The sequence below is a fragment of the Pogonomyrmex barbatus genome, unplaced genomic scaffold, assembly GCF_055798465.1.
Source record: "Pogonomyrmex barbatus isolate J1 unplaced genomic scaffold, ASM5579846v1 scaffold17, whole genome shotgun sequence".
In the NCBI taxonomy this organism is placed as follows: domain Eukaryota; kingdom Metazoa; phylum Arthropoda; class Insecta; order Hymenoptera; family Formicidae; genus Pogonomyrmex; species Pogonomyrmex barbatus.
This window is the reverse complement of record NW_028297113.1, coordinates 2,837,420-2,864,081: the sequence shown is the minus strand read 5'-3', so window position 1 is coordinate 2,864,081 and position 26,662 is coordinate 2,837,420. Positions and strand designations below refer to the sequence as shown.

At 26.1% G+C, this 26,662-nt stretch overlaps 2 protein-coding genes and 1 long non-coding RNA gene across 3 annotated transcripts; 1 reads left to right on the top strand and 2 right to left on the bottom strand.

Annotated features, from left to right (window-relative positions):
* The first annotated feature begins 374 nt into the window (after positions 1-374).
* On the top strand, positions 375-23,807 carry LOC105429359 (scavenger receptor class B member 1). The gene is made up of 11 exons (XM_011642295.2): positions 375-865; positions 5,598-5,688; positions 10,348-10,439; positions 11,125-11,285; positions 11,494-11,638; positions 13,461-13,661; positions 17,485-17,645; positions 18,936-19,222; positions 19,904-20,022; positions 21,239-21,364; positions 22,225-23,807. Exons 2-11 carry the CDS (start codon positions 5,655-5,657, stop codon positions 22,513-22,515), a joined length of 1,617 nt encoding a protein of 538 aa, XP_011640597.2. The 5' UTR covers positions 375-865; positions 5,598-5,654; the 3' UTR covers positions 22,516-23,807.
* On the bottom strand, positions 4,626-10,354 carry LOC148937067 (uncharacterized). The gene is made up of 3 exons (XR_016138753.1): positions 6,086-10,354; positions 5,459-5,629; positions 4,626-5,091 (listed from the first exon to the last, which is right to left on the bottom strand). It is a non-coding gene; the product is annotated as an uncharacterized LOC148937067 (long non-coding RNA).
* On the bottom strand, positions 23,802-26,564 carry pll (serine/threonine-protein kinase pelle). Its single transcript, XM_011642296.3, has 4 exons — positions 26,324-26,564; positions 25,252-25,830; positions 24,607-25,046; positions 23,802-24,400 (listed from the first exon to the last, which is right to left on the bottom strand). Exons 1-4 carry the CDS (start codon positions 26,427-26,429, stop codon positions 24,059-24,061), a joined length of 1,467 nt encoding a protein of 488 aa, XP_011640598.2. The 5' UTR covers positions 26,430-26,564; the 3' UTR covers positions 23,802-24,058.
* Positions 26,565-26,662: the final 98 nt, after the last annotated feature.

Here is a 26,662-nt window from a genome sequence, read left to right as displayed (position 1 = left end):
ATTTCTTTTTTTTTATTGTAACCTTTTTTTTCATTAAAAAATATTGACAACAAGAACATGATGTCATTTGATGTAAGATGACAGATATAATTGATTTTTCAATTGACATATAAATTATGACATGAATTCCAATCTAATTATAATTGCAATTTATAAAATGTCAAGTGAACGATATGTATACCCATGGCTAATTTAACTTTCAGTTCTCAAAAGAAAAAGGAAAAAAATATCAAATTTTTTGTTATCTAATTTGTATGGATAATAACTAATAAATTTGTAAAGTTTTTAATTAAGATTTTTCAACAAGAATGATTAGCTAATTTAGTTAGTTTCGTAATTTAGTTGCATGGATAATAATTGTAGAACATTTAATTTATATTTTTCAACAACCACGATTAACTATCAGCACATCGCGAGCAATCGTATCGATAGAGGCTGTTATTGCAGCCGAAGGCTGCATTGGACCGAAGAGGAGGGTCATCTGGTTGGGGGGTTACTCCCAAGAGAACGACGGTATAAAGGAGACTGCAGGCAAGTCTCGTACGCATTAAACATACGATTGAGAAAGAGGGAAACTGTGTTAACGGCGATTTCCTAAGGGAGCGTATAACCGAAGAGTGCGGCTTGTTCCCGGCCGGTTTTTTGCAAAATTTTTCCGAAAAGTGATCGACATCTCCGTCGGGAGTGACTCCTCGTTTAGTTTCTATCTCATTTATTCGTCAAAGTTTCTTTCTCTCGCGAACACAGAAATAATTGTGGAAAGTGGTCTCCAACGTTGACGCGCGCGAAAGCGACGTCTCGCCGTCGTGCGGACAGATATATTAGATATCGTTCGGCTTGGTGCATCCCCTGCGGCAAACAACAGGTGCATAATTTTATTGAAATATTAGAATATAAAAATAAACATAGTTCTAAATTCTAAAATTGAGGCAAGAATTTTAAATAAATAAATAATATCTTTTTATTCTGATTTTAGTTTAATTTATTATTTGGTTCAATTTCAAATAATTACGAGATGTGTTATTTAATAAAATGTGTTTAATAAAAAGTGTTTACCTAAACACTTGATTGACGATACATGTAAGAATTATATTTTCTCTGTAAATACGTCCAATTTACTAATTTCCCTCAATTTCTAGAGTACGATAGTATTCACGATAACGTTCTATTTTGGCAAAAAATTTAAAGTATAAACTATACATTTGATAGAATATTTATCAGTCTTATCAATCTTATAAATCTGTAGCAACTTCTTGTGGTTACATCAAATATTTTTAGAATTGAAATACTTTAAATTCTAAATTATTATATTTATTATATCAGTTGTTTATAATTGTTATTATTAGAAGGAGATAATAGATATCGCCGGTTTGGCATATATGTATTCTTTTACTTGTTATTCCTTCTTACACGAAAGTATTTCGCTTTTAATTTCTAGTTTTATTAGTAGAAACAAAAAAAGATACAGATATATATTCTTTATTTGCAGTTATTCGCATATAATCGAATAATCTTGTTTGATCTTTATCTATGATTTATACGCATGTCACCCATATTCTTTCAATTATGCATATTAAATTAACATAATCGCGTTCATAGCGTCGTTTTAGATCCAAATCAAGTACAAAATTAAATCAGTCTTAGAATATTCATTCAATAATTCATTTATTCGACATAAAAAGCTTTTATAGTGAAAAATGGAGAATAAGATAATCATATTAGGCTTACATAATTGGATCATGATAAAATCGATATTTCTCTAAAATCTAATATAGCAATAGAAAAAAAATATTAGATATTAGATATTAGTAATATCAAAAGTAAATTTTTTAACGTGTATCACAATCGTGTATTTATCTTCACGATAAAATCTTTTAATAACAGAATTTTTTAAATGCCTATTATAAAATTACTTGTAAATTATTATGTTAATCAAAATTATGTTCAAAATAAATCACAGAATTTGTTATAATTGAATATTAAATTTTAAAATTATTAAATATTTTATCATAAAAAAAATTAATAAAATACAAGAAAAGGTATATTAATTTTTATATTGTTTTAAATTGTACAAAATATTTTTAAAATATAGTTTTTATTTTATTATGGATTTACAAGCAATTATTAATTTTAATTAATAATTGTTTTAACACATATATTTTGTATCTCGCTAATTTTATTTGATCTCGCATTTAGATGTAGCGACATCTGCAATCTACATTTGTAATACTAAATTTGTATATAATATTTTTTTAATAAAAAAAAGTATAAGACTATGTTATTATATATTATTAAAAGAAATAAATAACAAAAATGAATCAGAGTGAGAAAATCATGAGAAAGTCATGAGAATATTGAGTCAGAATATGAAACTGATTAAAATAATTGTCAGAAAAATATTTTCAGACATCATTAAATCATGTCATGATAACTGTAGAAAAGATAATAATTATTTAGCGTACAGATATTTTGAAATATAACTTTATGTTTGTTTTTAAAATAAAAATATCAAACGCGCATCCGAATGAGAAGTGTCTGCTAGTGCTGGTTCATTGGTGAATTATGGCTACGTGAAGTGCGTCAATAAAGATATATTAATTTCGTGCTAAAATATAATCCATATCTATGTTATAGTTTATATAGCAGCGTTGTTGCAATATTGCTGAAGCGTTTTTTACTACATAGTTATATAAGTTATTATGATATTAATTTTTATCTTTATAAATGTGTGTGATTTCTTTCAGACCAAATAAATGTCAAATTTCTTAAAACAAATACAATTACTCATATTATCATTATTAATTCTTAACATTTAAGCTATTAAAATTCATGGTCTTTAGATAGCTGTTCATGGCATGGAGTAAACACAATGTACAGCGTGACTTAATATCACACAAAAATAAAATGTGGATAATTTAATATATTTTTCTTTTCAAATCTAAAAGAGAAAAGGGATATATCTTTAATATATTCACAAAGTTAGAAAATGATATAAAGTGAAAAGCTATAAATGTCATGTTATAAATTTGTGGAGAACATCGCCTCAACAAGCATTGATATCACTTGCTGCATTTAATAATTTGAATAATTTGTTTGAGTTTCATTGTTACATTTAATTACAATATAAAATTTACAAAAATTAGTCACACAAATTATATTATTGAAATATAAAACATTAGAAATAAAATATTGTTTATATTATATATATCCGATTAAATAGTTTGGTTTCATATATCTCGATTAACTAAAACTGTGAAAACTATAATAAATATCAACAATAAATATTTAATAAAAATTTGTTTTCATAGCTTAAAACATTATATTATTGTTATATTACTATTTATAAATATTTTTAATATATAATATATAATATATTACTGTTTTGTATATATATGCATTTAAATACATAAGCATAATTAAATAATATAAAATAATAACATTAATAAGAAATGATTATTAAAAATAACATACATTGTTAGTTTAATTTTTTATAATCAAAATTTTTTGTAAACTTGTGAACTAGTCGAATAAGAACACTTGGAATATAAATTAACAATTTCTATTTTTTAAATATTTTATTATAAAAAATTAATTTGTTAATATATAAAAAAATCTTTGACTTTTTATTATAAAATTAGATACTTGGTTATAAAAAAATGATATACAGTAAAATGCGCTAAATTATAATGAGAAATGAAATAAGATTTAAGAATATACATAAATTGATATATGACTTTAAAATTATACGGCTTAATATCGACGCACTTGAGATAGTACAAAATAATCTGGAACTTTCTTACATGCGCATAATAAACAAAATTATCATTATGCTGTATCCATAAATATAAATTACATTGAAAAAGTCATATAAATGAGTGATTGGGTTATCGCCATTTGACCTTTTCCTTTACAGAGATTAATAATATAATATAATATCGATTATTTATGAAATATAAAAAGTAATTAATAAAAGTATTGAAAATTGTATATGATTATACTTGAAATACAAGGAATGAAGTTTATTGAAATTTAAACAAGAATTCAAAAAGTTTCGTTTTATTTTTTGACGTAATGCGAGGAGGAGTTCATTGACAAGGTCAGTGATAATTAATAATGCCGTTCATTAATAAATATGGAAGAATAAACGATCGCAAATGTAAGCATAAAACAGATAAAATAAATTAATAATTCCTTACGCGTGTTTTGTTATCGAAGCTATGCAATGATACGCGAGTGCATGTTATGAATGATGAACGTTCATGCCATTATTTAATAAGTAATAAGTTTTAATAAATATAATAAGCAGTTCTTTAATATTACAAAGAAAGAAAGATAACGGATATTTTATAATCCGATTAAATAAATTGCACTGTATCTGTTTTATGTATCGCACAATTATATTTTCATCAAAAGTTGTAAAGATACATGTTTGCTCTGCTTGTTTAAACTTATTACTGTAAATTTTTTTTGTTTTGAGATATGTTTGTTATATCATTTTGGTTAAATATATTTAACCAAAATGAAAAAAAAAATTTCTTTCTTAACCAAAATTTTTATTTATATTTATATTTTTATATTTATTTTATATTTATATTTTTTGTAACAATAACATTTTTATATTATTCTTCTTTTTTATATGTATATATTTTTTGTATATATTTTTTACATGTGTATTTATTTATTTTTAAAATCGAGAATATATATATTGTCATCCAATTAAACAATTACTACAACAATCATGAAAACATATGTTATGCTTCTATGCGGAATAAGAAGTAAGAAAGCACGAAGAATAAATTTGACATGATTATAAACATCGATATTTAATTGTACATTTTCATCATTTGTTCTGATACATGATAATTGAACCATTATCTCGTAAGTCAACACATCTGTGAGATAAAATAACGGTGAAAAATGTCTGTGGATCTTACCGGAAAGGGATAACGGCGACTGTCATGCAAATACAAGTAAAGTGCTAATAGCGCGACAACTCGCGACAAACAGTGTTTAATTTACTTACCTGCGAATAGACGACGTCGCGCGATTTCACGCGAGCAACGACGACGAATCAAATTGGATCATCTGAAACTTAATTAAGAACTACGTATTAGAGTTTATTATAATTAGACAATTTCAGATACATAATAAAAAAATAGTAATGTTAATTATTAAAAAAATTATTTAAAAAAATAAAAATAGATTAAATTTTAATATATTCTTAATTTACTGAGCTTAGAAATTATTTTTGTTTAAAAAAATTAATTGTTAAAAATTGTTAAAATTGTTAAAGAAAAAAGTTTGAATACAATTAATTTTCTCTCTTTATATGCGCTTAATTAAAGAAATTGATGGTAAACCATTAAGAAACATTACAGGCAAGAAAGCAGCCGAAAGAGTAATATCTCTTTCTCTTAACAGTTATTTCTCTTTCAAGATTACTTTTTATGGTACTGACCTAAAAAAGTACAGAAAGATTTGATGATGAATATAATCAGTCTTGACGTAGCCTTCTTGTGCATATGTATTTTTGACCTTGGCTCATTAATTATATTTCTGATTTACGTAATAACAGGATGGTTTTGTATTCATTATAGGATTCTACAGTCAAGATAACGAAGAGGAAAACCTAAAGTAGGAATCGGGTCATAGCCATGAAATTCACGATCGCACTACAGCCGTTTAAAAGTGAGTAAGCAACTAATTTGCTATGTGAAAACATTGAAGCCTAATCGCTTAGCAATACAATAGTAATGAATAATAAATGAGCTATTTGTCAAAAAATTTGTGATACAATTTTTATAAATACACATACATTTTTTATAAATTTTTATTAATTTAGAACATAACTTTCTCCAAATTGGAGTACGATTTTTAACATACATCTTTTTATATGTATTGCATAATTTGTATAAATTGAATTTGGGTTATGTTATGCTATACTATTTTATAAAGACAAGCGATAAGGCCCATAAAGAAAATTTATTTCGCATAAATATTAAATAATTAAATTTTTTTACATCTCATTTACATCTTTACGTTTGATATCTTTATTATGTCATATTATTTAGGTAAAAATACTTACACATTTCTTTTTCATTGATTTATAGTGACTCAAATTTTGATGATTAGGTCATTCGCGAATCTTCATGCTGAAATCATAACTTAGTCAAATCAAAAAATCCGAATGAATACGGTGACCTTGATTGGTCCCTCTTTTTACCTTATTACAGATAACGTACAATTTAAGTCAAGGTAAGCCGCTATCTACCCAGTGCTACCTTAAGATGCAATCTGTTTATTATATTGAATGATTATTGTGTAATATGTAACAAGGATTAAGAAAAACGGCAACAAAAGTTAAAATCTTTATGAGAAGATAAATCATTGTGGGACATTTTAAATGTCTTTTTTAAAATGTCTTTGGATATACAGACTTGTTTTATTGTGTAAAGAAGCAGTTCTGTTGTTATTATAATGTTTAAATTTTCAAGTAGATCGAGTTCATAAATTATGTCCATAGAGACGAAATTTTATTAGTAATGCATTTTATCACTGACACATGTATATTTAAGAGTTACGAGACTGAACTTTTTCTCAGCAAAATCCGTCTCAAGGTATTTATTTCGAGATTATTGTTCCCGATATTTTATATCGGCTAATTTATTTTTCTCAATTACTCGATTAAATTTTTTTATATTCTTTCGTTTAAAGTGGCATTGTAATGAATAATCGATAATTTCTTTGTAACGTGTAAAAAGTAATTAATTAATGCCTTGCAAACAAAATTTCTTTCTACTGTAAAATTGATTTAATTGCTATTGATAATTGCTACTAAAAATTTAAAAAATTATTCTTTTTTATTCAAAAATCATTTTCAAGCTTTTGTTCATTAAAAAGATTGAGACAACTATTTCCTTCTTTAGCATTATCCATGTTTGCTATTTTATTTTTTATAAATAATTTTCATTGGTTTTAAGAGTAATATTGATGACATTCAACAATTCTACTTGATCAATCATTTTATCACATTGAACTTAACATATATAATATATATTCTCAAATGAAAAGAATTGGTTAATATTTTATTTTATTGATTGATCTCATGGTATACTCATTCTTCAGTTTTCAGAATAAAAATTATAAAAATTTGTTCTCTTTTTTTATTTTTATTACTTATACGGATATTTTTTATTTTTTATTTTATTTTTTATTTGAACACCAAACAATAATATATAAACTTCAACATGGTCTTTATACAAATTTACAGGAAACTTTTTTATTTATTTTTATATTAATCATATTATTGTATATTGTTGATTCATATGTTCATTTATAACGTGATTTACAATTAAAGAAAACTAAATAAATCAAATCAACGTTCCATCTATACCAACTTCTTTGTATAAATAAATTTAGTTCTTAATTTACATTATTTTTTCTCGTTCTTGAGAAAACTCTATTTTCACATCTATTTTATTTTCTTCTATACTCTTTTTTTCTGAGAGTTTTAAATTTCTATTTAGAATTTTAAATAATTCTGTAAAAAAATAATATTAAGGATAATGTACGTTGAATTATGAGAAATTACTGCGGGAAATGACTATTCGGTATTGATAGAATTTCAAAATTTAAGAATATTTATTGTGTAAAGTTTTAAAAGTTTTAAAGTTTTAAAGTGTAAATTAGATATATGCTTTCAAATACGATTCTCGGAAAGATAAGAGTAAAAGGAAATATTTGCAATGCGCTGTACTTGTACATATGACCCAGCGAATAGAGGCTCGTTAACAACATTCACACACATATCACTTGATGAACACGGTATGACCTTGCGCGATTCTTCCGGTATTGAAATGAACTATTGGATCTCGCCGGTCATAAGCATAACAATAACACCACTTTTTTCAGCCAATCGATTTAACAATAATTGAAAATAATATTAAATATTACAACTGCCAACTAAGTCGCAGTAATATCCATAATAATGGCTAAGTCGACTAGCCATAATCTTAATTTTAATCTTCATAAAAGCATTTATAACATTTTACATATTTCTAAATTTATAAATATTATAAAAATATTATAATTATTTATAAAAATATTCTTTAAAGATTTCAGAATTTTAAATTAATGTATAAACATAAATGTATAAAAGCAAATGAAAATATGTCAAGCTTTCATGTCAATAAATTTAGAAAGAAATATATAATTTTATTTTAAAAGTAATGGAATACAACGGTACAGTATTTTATTAAAAAATAGTTAATTAGTTTATATTTAAATGGGTTACCAACTAAATTATTAATGAATAAATAATTAACGCATAATAATTATGTAAACTTTACGTAATTATGCGTTAATTACTTATTTATTAATAATATATATATCACACATCGTCACAATACTTAAATGTCAAGACAATCTTTCTAAATTTATTTTTAGATTATAGTCAGAGAAGTAGACAACGTTTATTTAACAAGCAGGTTTACGTTTTTTTTTTCTGTCTTTTTTTTCTCTGATGCATTCCGGGAATTTACCCATGAAGATTTTTTTAAGCGGCTTAGGACGTTGAACGCTATTGACAAATCGGCGGCCTTAAAGCACGAAAGGATTGTTGCGTGTGATCAATGAATCGCGTGCAAATAACCGCATGCAAAACCGACAGAAAACTCAAGTCGAATTCCGTTCAATAATTCACCTTCCTCCATGCGAAGTCGAAGGCAAGCAAATAACTTCGAAAGGCATCTGTCTTTTGACACGTAGAAGCGCGAAGTGATAAACAGAGATTTGTCAGAGATGTCCAATATTTTTTCATTTTTTTCCTTTATATTTGTCGATTAGTACCGAAAACTAGTTGTATACGGTAATGCAGGCACTTTTTTTCTCAGTTTTTGAGTTATTTAATCGAAAGGATCCACATTCCAATGATAAAAAATGAGTAACCATGGAACCGCCCGTGAGAAGGATCGCCCATGAAGAAAATCCCATTACATCATTTGAGATATTTTTATCTTATGTTTTACACGTCGTTGATCGTACATTTAATTAAAGGTCAAATTGTGTATCTTTAAAGTTTTATGATTCTTCACATTTAGACTGCATTTCGATATTCACTGCTAGTACTGAAAATATATGATTTATGTCATGTGTATTACAGGTTTTCAATACTGGCAATGAATATTGGAACGCAGATAGAGTATGTCTATCCAAGCAAGGCTTTTTTATTCATCGGCCAGCGATAATATTTACATATATGTTTCTGAACAGTATATATAATCTTCAACAATTGAAGATCATGTTTATGCAAGAAGCAGACGTATTTGTATAGCGCAATCAGGAGACACGGTCAAGTTCACGAGCAACAAAGTTGCGCAAAACGATTTGAAAGCTTATGTTAGTAGACGCATATTAATTTTTTTGCAAATTTTCATATCAGTTCTTACATCGATTTTACGTCCATTTAAAACTGAAACTTAAGAATAATTCCATCTCTATCTTTATATTGAATACATTATATTGAATACATACATGATGAATTATTTATTATTTCTACTCTTTTACATTTTTGATCAATGAGATAAATGAGTTTTTATGATTTATAATTACTTGTAATACAGTTGAAATGAGAAATCTCATTTATATAATTTGATATAAATTATTTATCATTTATAACTATGATATATGTTATATTACTTTATATAGTTTTGCACAGTAATCGTTGGTGTTGATTATCGTCTCGCTATCATAATTCAAATTGAAGAGAAATGCTGTTTCTTTCTGAGACGAGAATATTATAGAAAGGCAGACGTAATAATAAATAATTTACAATTTTATATTTATTTAATATTAATTAATTATTAATATATAACATATTATGTATATATAATATATTACGTATTTAACATATTAAATAGACTATGCAGTCATAAAAATTCAATGATGTAATCAATTTGATCGACGTCTAATCGAATATACGATCAATAACAAAAGCAACGTGTTTTTTAATGGAAGTTTGTCAAACAAAATAGTAGAATGGATTTCCATTTATTATGTTCTTAAAAATGCGCGGTTATAAGAATGATATATGATATAATAGTTACTCAGCATTTTGTCGTATCTTGCGAATTCTCGAAATGTATAAGCGCATTCTTCTTATGATCGAGGAATAATCGTACGTGATCTATCATCTTTCTTATTGCTTATGTCTTATTGCTTAGATTTTTTTCTACGTGCCATAGACTTAGCAGAAAAAAATAATTGCCGGAAATGGACGCATCATAATTGGACTTTACACTTTTCCTAAATTAATTATTATTCACTAAAGAGAACCATTCTTTTTTCTAGAATGCATCATCTTATTCATAGTGGGCATCGTGTGCAGTTCCTTGACATATGTGATTTACATCACCGATCCCGTGACTATGGTAGTAAACTATGTAAGTAATTATATGCGTGTATGTGAATAATTAAAATACAAGAACAAATACAAGAACAAAAGACAATTCATAGGGAGAAATTATAGTCATTACTCAGAAGCAGGATTTTAAGTGCTAAACGTTTATATCAAGTAAACTTAAAAGTAAATAAATTAAAAAAAAAATAAATTTAAAAATAAACCTATAAGAAACAATTGTTCTAAAGATTTTTACTGAAAAAAATGTTCACTTTATTAATTGATAACATTTTAGTCTGAAAAGAAAATTATTTTTTTTAATCGAAAGGATAATATGAACATCTTTTTCAGTAAAATCTTTTGTTATTTTTTGTTTACTTGCTTCTTTTGGATGTATTTTTGCATTTCCAATATTCATATGTATAATTCATATTTTAATATAAATTAAATTTGATTTAATAACTAAATTTATAATTAATAACTTATATATTTTTCCAATATTTGCTTGAAAAATAATCTTACAATAACATTACAAACATTATAGAACATTATACAGTATATTAATAAACGTTTAGAACAAAAAATATATCAAAAAACTTTAAATAATTTCTGTTATTTAAAGTTATCTTTGAAGGGAGAGAGGGGGGGGAGAAAGAATTGTAACATATTTCAATAAATAAAATACTACTAATATGCGCATAATTAAACAAAACAATATGTCTTTACAGCATTTACAAATGTTGCCAAATACATTCCTTTTTTCAATGTGGAAACAACCAGTTCTTGATATTTATTTAAACGTATATGTATTTAATATTACCAATTCAGTAGAATTTCTAAGTGGTAAAGAGAAGCTCAAAGTTCAAGAGATTGGACCCTACGTTTATCAGTAAGCATTACATATTTTTTTATTTTTAATATTATGAGACATTATTTATAATAAATGAATATTTAAAAATAAATATGAGAGCATATAATGAAAAATATGAGAGCATATAATGAAAAATGTTTTTATATATCTTAATGTTTTACACGAATTCTTTCAGTACAAATTTCATATATTAGTAATACATTTCAAATATTCTATACATTTTTAGAGAATTTCTTCTAAATGATAACATTACGTTTAACGATAATGGCACTATGACCTACATTCCAAGAAGGACAGTAGTTTTTGTTCCTGAAAAATCAATCGGTGATCCTATGAAGGACATGGTCATCGTTCCGAATGTACCTTACTTGGTAAGTATAAGAAATTATTTAATTGACTTCGATTATTTAGAAAATTATATATATATATATATATATATATATATATATATACATGAGAGAGAGAGAGAGAGAGAGAGAGAGAGAGAGAGAGAAATTAAAAAATTGTATTTCTTAAAGAACAATAGTCGAATTGGAACGTATTTGTTAATATTTTTTAATCATCAATAATGTGATTATTTAATACATATACATACACATCAAAAATAGAAAAACATAAAAGTTTATTATGTTATAATTTCGTTCTTTTTCTTCCATTATCGAGGATGAAATAAAAAATAATAAACGTTTAATTATTTTTTCAATGGTTTTGTTAAAATATATTAATTTCTAATGTTATAATATACTTTCGATTATTTAGAAAATTTAATTTATATTAAAAAATAAGAAATAAGAAAAGTAATTTATAAAGTAAGAAAAGAAAGATTTTTCTATCAAATTTGTTTCAGAAAAGAATTATAGCGATATTACATATAATATAATATTATTATTTATATTATAAAATATTGTTATTTTTAATATTACAATAATATATAGCGTATAGAATAAAGGAATAATTTGCAAAACAGTTTAATACAACGTAATAATATATCGCATCTTATTTGATAATCTGAATTGTCTTTGAAAATGTTTGCGATCTAATTATAGTCGTATAATTCTTAAGACTTGTCTAGAGATGATGAATTAACTAGCTAATGTCATTATAACGTCTTTTTACTGACAGATTTTATGCGTATTATAATTGATTACAAAGCAATAAATCATTTTAATATATATATATATATATATATATATATATATGTCTTCTTAGAATTGTTTTATGAGCATTGTTTATGACTATTTAACATTGTATTTGGAATTATATTTTATGATTGTTATTGTGTTTAGAGCAACTGAACTTATTGTTAGTAATATAATTTCTTATTAATTTCTTATTTCATATTAATTTCTTATTTCTTATTAATTTCGTATTTCATAAATGTTTTTATGTTGTCTGCATGCATTTATGAAATTGAATATGTAAACACATATTGAAAAATCTCATAACGTTTTATTATTATTTATTTATGTTAATAAAATAAAACATGTGCTCATGAGATAAAAATCCAAATACATTATTTGTTTTGAAATAAATCTTTTTGTTAAAGTTTTAATCTCATTAAGAGAAAATTTAGTTCAAGTAACTGAAATATATATATGTTATCAATATTTATTCATATTTTTAATAATTTCCGAATATTTTATGCAATATAAATAATTACATTTTTATAAAGATATCAATGATTTCAACACTTTAATCGATAGTTAAAAATCAAACATATGTTTATATTTATGCAATTTTTGTAATCTAAATGAAAATAATATTTATTTTGTTTCCTTGTTTAATCAAGCACATTTGATTTCTATATTACTTTACTCATCAAGTCTGTTAAATAACACTTACTGAAAAACAACTTATGCATATTATCTTTATTAATTATGTATTATCAACGATATCAATCTCAAGAAACGTGCTTGTCATTACATGTAAAACGACTTTTTGTTCGATACGTATGTCACAAGAAGATTACGCTCTTGAACATAATGAAAAAAATAAAAAACTTGTTACGTTTTCCTCAACAGAGAAGAAATCTAAATAATAAAACGCAAGTCAGAGTTTTTAAATGTCGTATATTATTTTTATCTAAAAATATTTATTTTAATTTTAATTTTGTAATTGAACTTAATATTAAGGATTATTTAATTATAGGATAATTTTACAAGTTAAACTTTATATGAAAACATTCTGACGTAGGGTGTTACATCCGCTTTGAGTGACGCCGGATTTTTAGTGAACTATCCTTTGGTACAGCTGGCTAATTTATTGGATGCCAAACCGATTCTCAATATCTCGGTATACGATTATCTATGGGGTTATGAAGATACACTAGTAAAATTGGCCAGTGGAATTGTACCCAATTTCATCAACTTTCAAAAATTCGGTCTGTTAGATAGGGTAAGTAAATGAATTTTTATATTTTCAGCGAAGCGAAATAAACTGTAAAAATTATCTTTTTGCTAGCTTGAATAAGTAATAAATTTCTGATGTTTCTTGATTTTATTTTAATCTTAACATCGGATCATGTATCGGATAATGCAACATAAATATTCATATTTATGATGCAAAACGATTTCTTTGGCCCCTTATAAGTACAGTACCTTGAAATTTACATACTTGCTAGGAATAAAAAGACAGATAATATGATAAAAATATTTATCGACAAGTTCCGTGAACAATCCGTGAACAAAACAACTTCGATCTACTTTTTTGCTATCTCAAAGGTATGTTTGTACGCGTGACATGATAATATTTTATAGGAATATTTAGCATATTTAAAGTTATTTCGATTTAAATAAATTGTAGATTTAAATAAATTTAAGAAAATTGTAGAAAATTGCAAATTTTATTCATAAATAAAATAAAGTATTATTTAAATCTTATATATTTACTATATCAAGAAATTTGATTTTTTAATATTTTTTATATGTATATATAAAAAAATATATTCCAATATGCTTGAGACAGTGTAGGCAAAATTGATTTTTATTATATATATTATTGATTACTTTCAGTTATTAATTATTAATGTTTCCCAAGTGTTAGAAAGTCTAAAAATTTAGAAGGAGAATGCGCTTCAACGTGTACTTATTTCGTAGCAAAAAATTGTTTTACAGTTAGCATTTAACCAGTTTGGAGCGCATTGGTCAATCAATGAATTCATGCGGCCGAGTTCCTATCGACAAAGTTAATCATAGGCGTATAAAAACGTGGCGCACTTTGGCAAAACCGGATGTAGAAGTTATAACTTCGCCGGTGCGTTTGCTTTCGTCGGGCTCGCGTTGGAACGTGTGGCTTAAAAAGCGACTGGAAAAGTACGGCCGAAAGAGGCCGAAATTGTTAGTGACGCGGGGTAAAATCCAGGGTAAAGAGAAAGGGTACGTTTTAATTAAAAACAAACGCCCGGCGTCCATTCGCGATTGCCAAACCGTGAGTAAAACTGGTTAGAATCCAGAACGCATTTCTATCGAACTGCACTTAACGCATGGTCTTGTGCAAAATGTGTCAGCAATCATTCGTCATTACATCTGACCTTTGAATGAAAAACTATGTCCACTTGCAACATTATTGCAATGATTTATTTTGACTTGCGCTGCAAGATGAAGCAAACAATAAAAAAACTATAATCAATTGCAAATTCAATCAGCACTATGTTATTGGCTGTTAACAAATCATTTGTAATCACGCGACGTACTGTCGCGGATTGCAGAAACGCACGTTCAGGTTTCGAGAAAATTTCCAAAAATTTCACAAAAAGAAATTGGTTTCTCGATGCACGGATTGATCCTAAACAGTGCCCATAAATAAATGTCCTATCCTATTGGAATATTCTATGATGAGTGGAGTGGATATTTCGAAATAATTTTTATTCTATTCACGTCTAGATCACAGAAGTAGTGGATCGAATCATCCGAAAGCGATCGAAATTTTCCCTCATAGAAATGAAATTTCCACATATCCTGCCTTATCACACGAGTTCACTCACAACTCACAAGCGCACGCATTCTCTATGCACGATTAGTCATTAGAAACTCTTGACTGTTTGTCTCTCTCTTCCTCTCCTTCTCTCTCTCTCTCTCTCTATTTTTCTGATCGCAATATATGTCAAATATATGTCAAATATATGAGAGTTGCTCGTGCAGAATGATTTTTATATAAATTATTAATCGTTTTTATATAATGATCGTTTTTATATAAATTATTAATTAGTAATTTTAGAAAATATTAAAAGGAAACATTAAAACATTTAATTAAAATTATCTATTCAATCATATTTTTCAAAGTTTTCAATTTTAATTTTTGAAACTTATAAAATTTAGAAGTATTACTCGAAATTTACTTTTAAAAAAAGAATTTACTTTTTAAAAAAGAAAGCGAAAAAGAGGTATATCCAGATATATTTATAATTTTAATGATTTTTTACATTATTCCAACTTATTATTATATATTTACAATTATATATTTTATAATATGTATTATAAATATGTTCTGTCTTTCACTTCGGTGACTTTCTATCTTTTAAAAATTATAGTCAAGAGTATAGAGGTTTTAGACTGGATTCTTATCTCTATCATATTTCCTTTATAGATTACATATAACAGGTAGTGTAATTTGATAATCTATGGCACAACCCTGATCATGATTATGCGGCAGTACGCGCAAAAGCAAATGGAACAGTGTCGCGGGCTCGGGTGTCTTGAATTGCTGTCGCTTTTCGCAATTACGAGCCGCTGATCCTTTCACTATTTACACACGCACGTTTCAGAGTTCACGAGGTTAGTGTTAACGACTTTAAGCACTGTACGATCTCAAGGGACACGCATGATTTCCGCACGTATCTTTTCCTCGTTGCATTAATTCAAGTAGCTTGTTTAATATTTAATAAAATTATTCCCATTTATGAGCACGCAAAATTTTGTATACACATACACATTGAAATTTGGAAACGGAATTTGTTGAACAATTTGTGTAATATATTATTAAAATGTTTTCCAAGAATTGCGCATTGTACAATAAAACAAATGTATCTTGCAATAACAATGACGCGTTATAATAAAAAAGATAAAAGTGATAAAAAAGATTTATAAAATCTCGACAGTAAATTGGAGATTTGATATAATAAAGAATTTTTTCATTATTTTACAATTTTATTAATGAGCCTTTCTTATATTAAATCTTCAATTACTATATTTTCAAATAATAAATTTTATGTGTGTGTGTGTGTGTGTGTGTGTGTGTGTGTGTGTGTGTGTGTGTGTTTTGTTGTATTATATAATATTTTATTGATTTCGAAAAAAATTTTGTAAATTTTAAAGAACTTATAATAATAAAAAAATGATATGTACAAAAATACATTCATTAGTTTATGAATTAATTATGAAATAATTCATTTATCGATATTAAAAACAAAAAATCATTCATAAAGTAATAAAAAATCCGAATCAATTACTAATCAAAGTTATATTATGTATATAATTGCATAAGCTATTGCGTTATTGGTTTCCATAAATTTAATTCATGAAATCCAATGACTTAGCAATTTTATGTATTCATTTTAAATCTTTATACTAATTATGATTATGATACTAATTATCAAAATGTGTGTGTAAATATATCACAAATATCTATTACAAATATTTATTTAAATTTATTTAGAAATTGCATTGCATTAATTTTCCGGTAATACGATATTCATCTGTAAATAAAGATCATTATTTAAAATAATTATTATTGATTGTAAATAAGAAAAATACAAAATTTATGAAAAGACAAGCATTAGCAATTTTAACTAATTACTAATTGCGCTTGATTAATACCTGTGTTATGTTAATCTTGAAACTAAAATTTAATAAATTAAAATTGATTTTCATATTTCAATTATTTTGAGATATAACTGTCGTTTTACGTTACTAAAAATACATAAACTAGAAGTATAAAAATTAATTATTTTACAATATAAATTAGAAATTTGACTTAGAGTAAGGATAATTAATGTATACATCTTAAATAAGACACATCGAAATAGATGTTATTGTAATAGGAGAATATTATCGATTAAAATAGAAAAGTATTTTTTAAGCAAAGATTTAAAAAATAGGTAAATTATATAGAGTAAAAAAAATATATATATTTTGGAAAGTTTTCGATAATGAAAAATAATAAATGTAAAATAAATTTTAGTATAAATGTATATTGAGATCTATGTCTGTCTTGTTGATAGATGTATGACGAAGGAGAGAACATTGTGACCGTACTGCTTGAAAAGAGTGATGATATGGTAGAAGAAAAAGGACGATATCTCAGCATTGATAAATACAACGGTAGTCCCGGACTGGCACAATGGGGATACGTCAAAACGGAAGGCAACGAGACGCGAAAAGAGTAAAAACACCTTTTTAAAATAATTATACCGCGGAAAGTTATGTTTTTCTTCGTAGGCAGACGAATTTTAGCTAAAGCGTTTTATTGTTTGAATAAAATTATCCGTCGTATTGATCTTGACTCAATACACACGAAATAGAATGAGAAAAGCAACGCAGATACGTTTCTGTCAAAAGGTGCTAAGTAACATTTTAAAACACAACAAGAATATCATAAAGGTTTATGGAGGTTTTTGTTAAAAAACAAACAGCACATTAAATTGAGATACTTTTGACGCAAACAGCTAATGCAAACGCAAACAAGGCAGAGGGAGTTAAATATTGTGAGAAATATTGGAAATGTCGACGTGTTTGATAAAAGCTATTGCGTATTTTCGTGACATCATAATTCGTACAATTTTTTCTTGGACAATTTTTTTAATATTTACCGACATCCTTCGACAAATTTATTTTTCTCTTACAACGTACAAATCTTGCTAATGTGACTAAAAGCTAACAGTTAAATTAACGGTTATTATAATATTAGTTAACTTTGACATAGCTGTGTATTAATAACAAGGAAAATATTTTTTTGTTCCGATATGTAGAAATTAATAAGAAAGGTACTTACATATAAAATTACAAGAAAAGAATAAAATAAGATATAGTAAAAATAGGATCCAATAAAATAAGATAAGATAAAAGAATAATATAAGATATACAAATATATTTAAAAGAGATATTAACCCTATGTGGCCCTATATGAGTATTTCGAATCCGGATGATTTCTATTTATAGAAATTTCTCAGCATGTTGAAGAGTCCCGGATTTATATTACATTTTAGTTTCTTGCACAATGAAGTACAGGTATTTGTCTTAGAAACTTGAAAGTATATCTGAATTTTTACAGATTTTTCGAACCACTTTAAAGAAAAACCACTTGAAAAAAAGGGCCAGTTCGAGAAATCTATTTAGAGTCACATGTGATGCCGTTATTCACAAAAGTCACTAAGGGTTAAGTCTCACAGTTATAAAATTGTATATGTTAATGATAAATTTTGTATGCAATTGGGATATTATGCAAAAAATTAAAAAGCAATTTTTTAAAAAAGAGCAGGATAAAGATGAAATTTTTTAATGTATATATTTGTTATTTTATTTTATAAATCATGTAAAATTCTATCAATATTATTTATTAGTCAATCATTCGATTGAAACGTATCAATTAAGGCTGTTATTTAATATTTCTATTATTTTTATGATACAGCATTTAATGATGCAAATCGTTAAATAGTTTATCTTTTTATTGTAGGAATTCAATTTGTAATAGGATCCAAGGTGCTACGGAAGGTATTGTATTCCCATCGAACATGAACAAACAAGCCATTTTTCGGATCTTTAGGAAGGCGTTCTGTCGGGCGTTACCAATTACGTTTAGAAAAGAAATTTTGACAGATACCGGGATACCAGGATATCTTTATACTCTCACAGATGATTTCGCCGACCCGCCCGATCAGAATCCGGACAACGAATGTTACTGCCGTAAGAAGAAGACCTGTTTGAAGAAAGGATTGACTGACGTAACGCCGTGTTACTACAGTACGTATCTGGTTAAGCTAAGTCAAAAATGGCAAATTTAAAAATGCTTACAAGATTGCCTCTTTCCTTCTCTAGTACTTTTCTTCTAAATCATATTCTTATATTGTGAAATTATTTATATATAACAAATAAAAATATTAAACTTATTAAATAAAATTTATTAAATATTAAAATAAATAATGTTATACATGTATAATATATATATATATATATATATATATATATATATACATATATACATATATATATTTTAAAATATATATAAATATATTAAGAAATATATATTAAGATATTAAAAAATTATATTATATAATATGAATACTTATACAGATTTATTACTTTTTCGCAGAGACGTTTTGACACTTTTGACATCATATAAATATTTATTGATAAAATATGAACTACACGTGTAATGTCATTTAATGACAAAAAACACTGTTTATGAGAAATTATAATTCTAATCGTCATTTTATATACAGTTTTATTGCGTAATTGCTATAAAGACATGAATTTATTTCGCCGTGACCTTACAGGTCATTTGCCTTGAGCTCGCCATAAATTATCGTAGCATTGATATTTCCTCACACAATGTCGATAACCGTGAAGATATGTGCGATCATTCTAAGAAAACGCTGTATCAAGAAACTTGATAAATAATTCATTTTTCATTCTTTCCTTCAGATATCCCGGCAGTGGTATCATTCCCACATTTTCTCGACGCTGATCCCAGTTTGCTGGAAAATGTAGAGGGTCTTAAGCCTGACCGTGAGAAACATGGGTCTTATGTAATACTGCAGCAAGTAAATAACATGAAATAATACTTGATTTATTATGAAACGTTATTTGAAATTTATCAAATTTCGTTTGTTTCATTGTATTTTGTCAAATGTTATATTTGAGAAACTAGGTCTAGCATAATTTTATATATTATTTTATATATTATTTTTTAATGATATTATTTTTTAAAATGTGAAAATCATCCTTTAAGAAAGACATCGCTCGAAAAGGATTTACACGATTTATTGATTGAGCACATTGAGCACTAGCAGCAAATATTACAAATTAAATGAACACTCAGCAGTTACTTATGCGATGAGGATTAGATAAGTCTTATGCACGGATTATTCAATCGCGACACTATTTCTCTATTACGCATATGAAGAACACGTTCGAAAGTTGTCTATTATCTATTGCCACTTCAGTCTTATCTAACATCTATGTAATGATGACATAAAATGCGGCTGTCCATATCGAGAGTTTCTCTAAGATGATTAGATTCTAATTGGTACACGCTATATATATATATATATATATATATATATATATTTCAAGTTTTGCATGCTATCTCACAGAAAGTAGACTATGCTAGTGCAAAATGCAGAAATAAATTGATTGGAAGTATTATTCAAATACAATAAAAAAATAATTTTTATATTTAATAAACAATTCGTGAGCAAAAATGAAATATCAAACAGCCTGAGATTTTCTAATAATTATTTAAGATGCAGAAACTTTCTCTTTATTGACAGAATATATTTTTCGTACAAATTTTTCTTATATATTGCTTTTATAAATTTGGAAATCCTTTTCCATAATTAAAAGTTTATGCATTGATATGCGTTTACTACGTGAACAAGAAAGAGAAAAATTTTTTTAATTTAGATTTTTCCTACTATAATATGGCGTCCAAAGCTACCAATTCATGTCAATATTCGTTTTATATAAAAATTTTATAGTCCATATTTATAAAATTGATATCATCAAACAAACAGGTTATATAAAAAAACAATATTGAATTTTTAAAATTAGGCTTAGACATGTAATATGATACGAAAAGTTTATACGAAAATTTGTACATATGTGTGCGTAAATATACGTATCAGTGTATGTATGTATATATGAATATATGTATGCATATTTAGATATGTATAGAGACGCTTTTCCATCGGAGATTAGTCATCTTTCTCCTTAAATCTGAAAAGCATGCTAATAAAACTTATTTTCATATTCTTTCAGACTATCGGTATGCCCCTATACTTTTATTCTAGGATGCAGACGAATTTGATAATGTACCCCACGCGACACAACACTAAAATTATGCCTTTCAATGACATCACGATACCTTTATTTTGGACTGAAATGGTAAATAATCAACAGCTTTGCAGCTAATATTCAGCAAAATTTTTTTTTTTGTGAAAGTCGATTTTATATATATATATATATATATATATATATATATATATATATATATATATATATATATCCACTTTCTCTAATCCGCTTTTTTTTTATTGTATTTAATTGAGCGCGACTTACAGAGCAACGTCATCATTGACGTTCTCGTGAAAAAATATTGTTCAATTCTAAATACAACTTTACATAGCTTGATAATACAAAATATGAAGTTATTCGTATTCAAGCATAAATTAAAATTTTTCTTAATTTCATGATATTAAAAGTAGAATTTTTAATAACAAATTCTGATTTCTATAAATACAATTAAAAAATTAATATTATTATAATATTATTATTATATTCTTATATATTTTGAGAAAATTATACATTGATATATATTATCTGAATAATCTATTTATATATATATTATCTAATATTATATATATATATATATATATATTTATATATATTATCTAATATTTGTCATATCGAATCAAGGGTTTATGACGGCGAATCGAATCAAATCGGGAAATATGCGCGCATACGCGTGAAACGGAATGCATTTTTATTTTGGCTCAAAATAATAATACCGCACTATTCGTCTTAAAGAGAAATATGATATATAACAGTCGATATATCTGATTCGTTGTCGTTTTGAACTTCTTAGATTCGAAATTTTTCAATTCAAGTTTGAATTAACTAATCTCAACTGATTCGATTCGCGCTTCAATAAGTGGCATATCTCTACAACAGCATTTTTATTCGTATAAAGTTTACTATAGATTTCATTAATGAGTTATGCAACAGATGAAATCTCTTCCTTGCAGTATGTTACATCGCTGCCGGTCTATCTGACGATCCTAATAAAGTTAGCACTTCAAATAATACCAGTCGTACAAATGGTATTTATATATCTACTTGGTATAATCGGAGTGATGACGTCAGTATTATCGCTAGTATCAATTCTATGGATACTGAATCAGCAACAACAGCAGGAAATGATCAGAACTGTGGACAATCCCGATCTGAGAACACCCTTATGCAACGGCCAGTACACCTCCATCAATATCTTACCGACAGTTACGAAGATAACGTCGAAAACGGATTTATTTAGTTAATTAAGTGCTATTCGTGAATGCAATCGCGTGTGCAATCGCGGGAATGCGGAAGAGATGCGATCTTTTTTGCGAACTTTCATGTGAGACCTAACCGGTGCGCGGTTCGCAGCAATTTAGCTTTAGAGTGAAGCGAATCGATGAAACCTCCTTACGATGATCTTTTATGATACGCGGCATCACAAAAGTGGAAAATTAAGATGTAAGATCATCAGTATAATGCAAAAGAAGATTTAGGCAATATATACGCTTATGCATGTACGTATAAACTGATGATACGTTGAGTACATCTTTGACATATATTGTGATGCAAACAAGTTTAATCTTTAAAGTTTAATCTTTAAGTTTGAACATAGGAAATGTAGTTAAAATTCCGGATATTCTTATCATGCACATTTTCGATTAATTATTTTAATAATTTTACATTGGTTAAAGAATTACTTAAATATATATGATATATGCGAATATATATATATGAAATTAAACGTGAAATTAAAAGCGTATACGTGAAATAAAAGTTGTAATAACATACAGAATTTTATAGTCAAATTATTTAAACAAATTATGTCAAATTTCTGATAACATGTCGATGACACAATATGGTAATATTAAATTAACATAATCTTTTAATTAATTCTTAGTTAAATATAACTTAGTTAAATTTTGTAAGTATATTTATTTTTTTTTATATAAAATATTTTATACTACTATTTTATATAGTATTAAGATATTATTATATTAATATAGAGCAGTTTATATGCAGATTATTAGCGTAATAAGAAATTGATTAATTATTGATTTTATGATTAATTTTATATATTAGATTATTAAAAAATGTTTTATGAGCAAGTAGTAAATTGTTTTTGGCTTCAAATTCTCTTATTATATAACATTATGAAACATGATATCATGAGTAAAATTAATTTTGATTTACCTAGGTGAGAAAATATATTATTTGAAATCTGTTTAATTAAAAATTATTATAAATAGCCAATAATTATGATAGAATAATAAAGTAAGTTTGAATATACATGTATATTTTTAGCTTTTTTTATATACTTTTTATTATCGTTTTTATACTTCAATGATAAGTTTATTTATTTGTTTTGTTTCTTGCATGTTAAAATATTGTTGTGACATATACTTTTATAATAAATAATAAGATATTGCGACTTTGCGACTAATCGAGAAAATCGATAAAGCTGATAAAAATATATTTTTTTATCGAATAAAAGTTATACATTATCAATTCGAATTTTCCAAACAGATAAAAATATAAGATCATGGCCTTTATATATTATTGTGTCTTTTATTTTACAAAATAAAAATTTGTCAATAAAAATTAACATATATATATATATATATATATATATATAAAACATTATATATACAAAAATATTAACTTTAGTAACAATGGCGCATTTAAAACAATTATATATATTATACAAAATCTATCATTATATCACATATACTTGTATTCGTCATATTTATAATTTGAGTAAATATATAACTTGATTCAATCTTAAACGATATTAATATAGATAATTTATAAATTGTTCAATTTTTGAAAAACAAATTCCATTTCGGGTCGATTTTGCGCCAACGGATTAGCACAACATTTCCCTAGATTTATCAAATTTCTATAAACTTGTTTATCTTCTTCACCACCTTTTTTGTCTATTAAGAAATAAAGATCTTTGTTTTCCCAATCATCAACCAAATCTCGTAACAATTTATTCTCGGACCGTGAATCGTCATAAGCCCGAAGACCAGTTGCCATTTCGAACAAGACTATGCCATAACTATAAGTATCTATTTTTGTAGATAGTTTTTTATCAAATAAAAATTCTTCTGGTAGATAGGGTCTGGTTCCGTGGATTCTACTGATCTAATAATTATTGATAATATCATTAACACAAACTGTTTTTCATAATAATTACTATATTAACTATTACATTATAAGATATATATTCACAATTAGTGTTTAAATTACATATATTTAAAATAATATATAAAAAATAACAAAATAAAAAAATCTTATAATTTTTTAGCGATTTGAGAAAATGACATTAAATTTATATAATAATCACTTACCTTCATACTATCCTTTTCAGGACCTTCTCGAGCCAAACCAAAATCGCCAATTCTCGGCTCGAAATTTTTATCCAACAAAATATTCGCACTTTTAATATCACCATGGATTAATGGTTTCTTCCCGATAGTGTGTAAGTATTGCAATCCGCGTGCTATACCTTTGGCAATATCATGTCTTTGCATCCATGTTAATGGTTTAGTCTTTTGTCTTAATAATAGCCTATCTTCTAAAGACCCATTCTTCATCAGCTGATAAACCAAGCATGGTGCTTCGCCACCAAAACTGTATGCGTATAAAGGTAAGATATTTTCATGAGCACGAGAATTCAAAATTTTTATTTCTTTCAATGATTGCTGAAGCTGCAACATATAACTTTCATCTGAGTCGGGACCCTTCTGTCTGATTTTCTTTATTGCAACATCAGTATTTTTCCAGATGCCTATTTGTACAAAAATGTAATTTAATAAGAAATTTTTAATATTAATTCTCTTGTTTATGTAAAATTTGTTTTTTCTTATAATTTTACAATTTTATATATGATATATTTCTATTCAATATTCTTTAATCTTATCTATAAATCTTTCAAATGTGAAACTTTTGCTATATTTTATGATTGATGATTTGCATTAATATATTAGACATACCTCTGTAAACAGTTCCAAAACCACCTTTTCCTAATATATTGTGCTGATTCCATCCATTTGTAGCAATAGCTAGTTCACTATAACTCGCGTGTGGCAAAGTAGTTTCTGTTTTTGGCAATGGTGATTCGTTAATCTTTTTGCTACTGCCATTTTGTGGAAACGGTGAAAAACCAGCTACTGCTGCTGGTGAAATTACTAACAAGTTATTGGAGTTGCTTGGACTAATACCCAATTGCGCTGTTGGCTGATTTAAAATTTTATTAACACTTTGCTGCGGCACTACACGTTGATTAAAATTCTGTGTGCCAATCTTTAAATCCTTAGTATTCTTGTTAACTAATTGCCTGCGTGATATGTTCTGCAAATTGGCTTCTCCATTATGTAAAAGTTGGTGAAATTTCTGATCGACAAAAGGTAACAAAGGTACCATTGACTGATAATGCTGCATTCTGGACAGCAAGACAAATAATTCTGCTATTGTATGATTATGATGACCCCATAATGTTAAAAGTTCATCCGTAGGATTTTTTTCCTTCCTTAGACTCTGTATCGTTAAAACATCATACTTCATCCAAGTGCCTGTCAATGTTAAATTTAAAAAATTTAATTTATAACATTTTATACATAAATAATTATTACATATTTACTTCAATTATATTTACTATATATTTATTACATATTTACTATAATTATATTACTAATATTTACTACAATCAATTATTATTAAATAAAATTATTGCACAACATTGAGACATAACATAACTATTAAAGATAAAAATCCAATGCAATCCCAGCAAGTGATTGAGGTAAACAAATTCTACTTTAAGCAGTTATCAAACACATTCCTCTTGAAAAACTTTGTTATTTGTTACCTCTGTATACTCTGCATAGCATACTCTGCAGAGTATATTCTGTTGTTAAATTTTGCATTAAAGTAATATGTATTATTTTATATACTACTTTTTTATTCTGGCATTAAAATAATACTTTTAATATGAAAAATAAGTCAATTATAAACAAATAGGTTAATATGTAAGCATATGTATTATTTTTCAATTATAGTGTGACATACCAGCCAGCTCCTCCCATTTATCATTTTGATTCATAATTTTACAAAATTCCGATCGTTCGGAGAACGGCAAATGATAAACATATTTGATGTTTTCCGTTGTTGCCATTTTTTAATAAATTATTGAATCACAATCGTCGTTTATATTATAAAATTACTATCGGAGAGAAATCTGAAAGCGATCATATGTCGCGTTTTAGCTGGAATTCTACTAGCGCCTCTATGAGCATATTTTAGAACCAAGAGAATCAAGAATCATTTCTCGCATTACGTTTAATTTTTATTTCTAATTTTTTTATTTTCAACATTTGATATTTATTCTTATTTTTGTAATTACTATTC